The sequence below is a fragment of the Cervus elaphus genome, chromosome 18 (genome assembly GCF_910594005.1).
Source record: "Cervus elaphus chromosome 18, mCerEla1.1, whole genome shotgun sequence".
Classification (NCBI taxonomy): Eukaryota; Metazoa; Chordata; class Mammalia; order Artiodactyla; family Cervidae; genus Cervus; species Cervus elaphus.
In genome coordinates, this window is record NC_057832.1 from 113,056,057 (window position 1) to 113,060,264 (window position 4,208).

The following is a 4,208-nucleotide window of genomic DNA, read 5'->3' on the forward strand; positions in this document are numbered from 1 at the left end:
TTTTATTTCTCTTTTTCCTGAGTTCCTCAGGGAGTATCTCATTATTGTCTCCATTGGTATTAATGACTAGTATCAATTTATATTAATGACAACTAGACCAGGATATTGTCAACAAAACCACATTTCTGTACATTAATCCTGGAGAAGCTGCTTCTTCCAAAATAAGCAGGCCCAAGTTCAATAGATCAGCCTCAGGTTGTGTTTGCCTAGCAGTAAGGTGCTAACTAAATGTTTGCACCAGCAAAGATGTTACATTTGTATGTGGTATTTTGCAGAAGCTGTTATCCAGGACTTAGGACAAACAAACATCACCAGTTCACAGAAGCATCAAATACTGAACCACCAAAGGAATGCTATATACATCTCTAAAATGACAAATTCACTAAATTACTTTTTAAAAAAAATTGGCTATCTGTAAAGCAGATATCAATTCTTGTGTTGCTGAAGTAGGACCAAGTTGATTTTTAATGAATTGTCATGTCTTGTCTTTTTGAATTTCACATATGGTACATGATGCAAGTGCTAAACCATCACACAAATACTGAAGCCTACCACACACTTGTTCCAGGTATGGCCTTTCTCACTTATTTTATGACCTAGATTTTCTCTTTTAATAGGAGTAGAGTGGTAGGGTTACAGGTAGCTCATGGGAAACTACATCTTCAAGTATTTCACCTGCATCCAGACACACCCACCACAGCCTTCAAAGCAACATGTGAGTGCCTGACTTTATGGTCATTTACACCCTTGCACAAAAGGTCTAGATTCACAATACATAAATGCCGTGCAACACTCCCAAACCCAACCCCTACAGATTGTAGAGGTTGTTATTCAAAACAGTTGTTTGGTAAATTAGTAACTATGATGGCACCAGTACATTCACGGCCAATGGTTGGTTTGATTTCATCACTCATTGTAACATAAAGGTATTCACTAGAGTTCATGTGGAGCATATCCACTGATTCCTTCTTAGCAACTTAAACAATCACATTGTCATAAAAGTTGCTCTTTATCTTTTTGTTCCTCCTGTTATCATGTAAACTGCTCTACATCTAGAGAGCAAAGGTTGATTTGCTGAAGGCAGCACAGTGGATATTTTTGTTGAGAAACTGGAATTAACATCTCCTCTCTAGGACTGCTCTAATTCTCATCTTTGGTGTTCTTCCTTTACTGATTACTTCTACATTCCAGAAATTCTCTTAGTAACAGATGTACAGCTTAGCAACTTGTCGTAATTTAGTAATGTGCCTTAGTAACTTGACACGTGCAGCTCCAGAATGATTCCTATGTCGTGGTTACTTTATCTCCTCTTTTGATTGGACATTCCTTCTTCCCATCACGCGTCAGTGGCTCTAGGTAGCCTATCATGGTGACACAATCCCTTTCTGTAAAACTGTATGTCAGGTTTATGATTAAACTTAATATATAACTAGTCATCAGCTTAAAATCATGTCCTTTAAAAATGCTATTTTTTGAAATAATGTCTAGAGGTTTTCAACAATTCTGTCCTAAGTGATCCCATTTTATCATTTTCATAGTGAAATGGGAGAAAACCAGACAATAGTTACAGAGTTCATTCTACTGGGACTTTGTCTTGGCCCAAGGATTCAGATGCTCCTCTTTGGGCTCTTCTCCCTGTTCTATGTCCTCACCCTGCTGGGGAACGGGGTCATCCTGGGGCTCATCTCACTGGACTCCAGACTGCACACCCCCATGTACTTCTTCCTCTCACACCTGGCCACCGTTGACATGGCCTATGCCTGCAACACGGTGCCCCAGATGCTGGTCAACCTCCTGAGTCCAGCCCAGCCCATCTCCTTTGCTGGCTGCATCACACAGACCTTTCTCTTCTTGAGTTTCGCCCATACCGAGTGTCTTCTCCTGGTGGTGATGTCCTATGATCGGTATGTGGCCATCTGCCACCCCCTCCGATATTCTGTCCTTGTGAGCTGGAGAGTCGGCATCAGCCTGGTGGTGACTTCCTGGGCATGTGGCTCCCTCCTGGCCCTGGTCCATGTGGGTCTCGTCCTAAGGCTGCCCTTCTGTGGGCCTCATGAAATCAACCACTTCTTCTGTGAAATCCTGTCTGTCCTCAAGCTGGCCTGTGCTGACACCAGGCTCAACCAAGTTGTCATCTTTGCTGCTTCCGTGTTGGTCTTGGTCGGGCCCCTCGGCCTGGTGCTGCTCTCCTACGCGCGCATCCTGGCCGCCATCCTGAGGATCCAGTCAGGTGAGGGCCGTGGAAAGGCCTTCTCTACCTGTTCCTCCCACCTCTGCGTGGTCGGGCTCTTCTTTGGCAGTGCCATCGTCATGTACATGGCCCCCAAGTCCCGCCACCCTGAGGAGCAGCAGAAGATCCTTTTCCTGTTTTACAGTTTCTTCAACCCCATGCTGAACCCGCTGATCTACAGCCTGAGGAATGCAGAGGTCAAGGGTGCCCTGAGGAGAGCACTGTTCAAGGAGAGTCATTTCCTGTTGGAGTGACATTGGAATCACTCCCCCTGCCTCAAGAGTTTACTTGGAACTTTGGTACTGAGTATCTACCAAAGCTCATCACTCTGTGTCTCCAAGACTAAGTCATCCAAGACACTCTGTAAAGCACTGTCTTTTCCTCCCCATAAATTATTTAGGTTTTGCTGCATTCATTATATTTAATTCTATCAACCATATTTACTTTCTCATTTAACTACTTGGTGAGTTAAGACGATCCAGAGGGGGAAAAAAAATTATTTTGTCCACTGCTAAGGAGCCCAAAAGGTTAAAATTGACACTCTACCTCTGACTTCACTGGGTGTGTGCAATAATAGCAGAACAACAGGCGTTAGTGATATAACCACATTCATAACAATTTTAAAAAATATTGTCGCTACAGGAAGAGACCCAGAATCCATAAATAACTTTGTCCATTTTCATCCCACATGTGGATGTTTCCTCTCATTTGTAAATTCTCTTACAAATAGTGAAGTGTAGTTTGTCAGTCATGTACGACTCTTTGTGACCCCATGGACTATAGCCTACCAGGCTCCTCCATCCATGGAGTTTTCCAGGCAAGAGTACTGGAGTGGGTTGCCATTTCCTTCTCCAGGGGATCTTCCCAACTCAGGGATCAAACCCAGTTCTCCCGCATTACAGGCAGACATTTTACCCTCTGAGCCACCAGGGAAGCTGCACTTAAATGCCTACTTAGACTTAGGGGAAATTGATTTTGTTGATGAAATCCTGTAATCAGCCTTACAATTTCTGTGATCAGAATGTGAGTCTCACATGCAGCTGGCATCCCAGGGAACTGCCCAACAAAACCCATTGTCCAGTCTGCTTGGTCTTTTGATGGCCACTTGTTTCCAAACTCTCCTCATCTTCTCAAGAAAAATATCTTAAGATTCTCTCTGAATAGACATACACTCTTCACCAAGGAGGAGTTAGCAAGTGCTGCAGCCCAACTTTCAATTGCTGGATGTGAATGGAGAGCCCTACACAGAGGCAACTGAATGGAAAAAGCGGTGTAATAAAAATAGTTAACAGTAGTATTAAGTACTCCATGCCACCTGCTTCACATTGATAGACACTTGATAGAGGTCATCTCCTTACATCATCATAACAAGTACATTTTTCATTATCATCCCATTTTATAGATGCAAACATTAAGGCAATGGCAAATGTGAGATTCATATCCCAACAATATGGCTCCCAAGCCTTTTCTACTAATAGGACAATGTAGTACCTCACTATCAGAGTTATTAAATTAAGAATAAGGTGAATCTATCCCAACATAAGATATGTTGGGAGGCTTTGTGTTTCTTCTCAGTCTGATGTGTGCCACGGTGAATTTCGGAGAGCTAGGTATTATTTACTGAAGGCTTCTGGCCCTGGTCAGAGAGTTCTGTGGGCATGGCTGCTAAAGATGTTCAGAATTTCGTAGCAACACAAAGAGGGTGGGAATGGAGGCTGTCGAGATTAGAGGTTTGGTTTGGACCTGCACGGTGTTAAGACCCAGAACTAGGACATTTCTAGTGTCACATACACCACTCACGTGTTCATACACATGTGTGTGCATGTATGCACACATATTTACTGAGTGTTCACCATGGTGAGGCTCTGTTCTAAGCATCTTATGAGTATTATCTTTTTAAATCTTCATAGTAGCCCTATGAGATAGAGACTATTCACCACTTTTTAGACGAGGAAACAGGCACAAAGAGATTAAGTAA

At 42.9% G+C, this 4,208-nt stretch overlaps 1 protein-coding gene across 1 annotated transcript; it reads left to right on the forward strand.

Annotated features, from left to right (window-relative positions):
• The first annotated feature begins 1,542 nt into the window (after nt 1–1,542).
• Nucleotides 1,543–2,484, forward strand: LOC122673930 (olfactory receptor 2A1/2A42). The gene has a single exon (XM_043871811.1). The coding sequence runs from the start codon at nt 1,543–1,545 to the stop codon at nt 2,482–2,484; it is 942 nt and encodes a 313-aa protein (XP_043727746.1).
• The last annotated feature ends 1,724 nt before the right edge of the window (nt 2,485–4,208 follow it).

What these genes read in the sequence shown, in the direction of transcription:
- LOC122673930 (XM_043871811.1), top strand. Translation starts at nt 1,543, where the DNA reads ATGGGAGAAAACCAGACAATAGTTACAGAGTTCATTCTACTGGGACTT.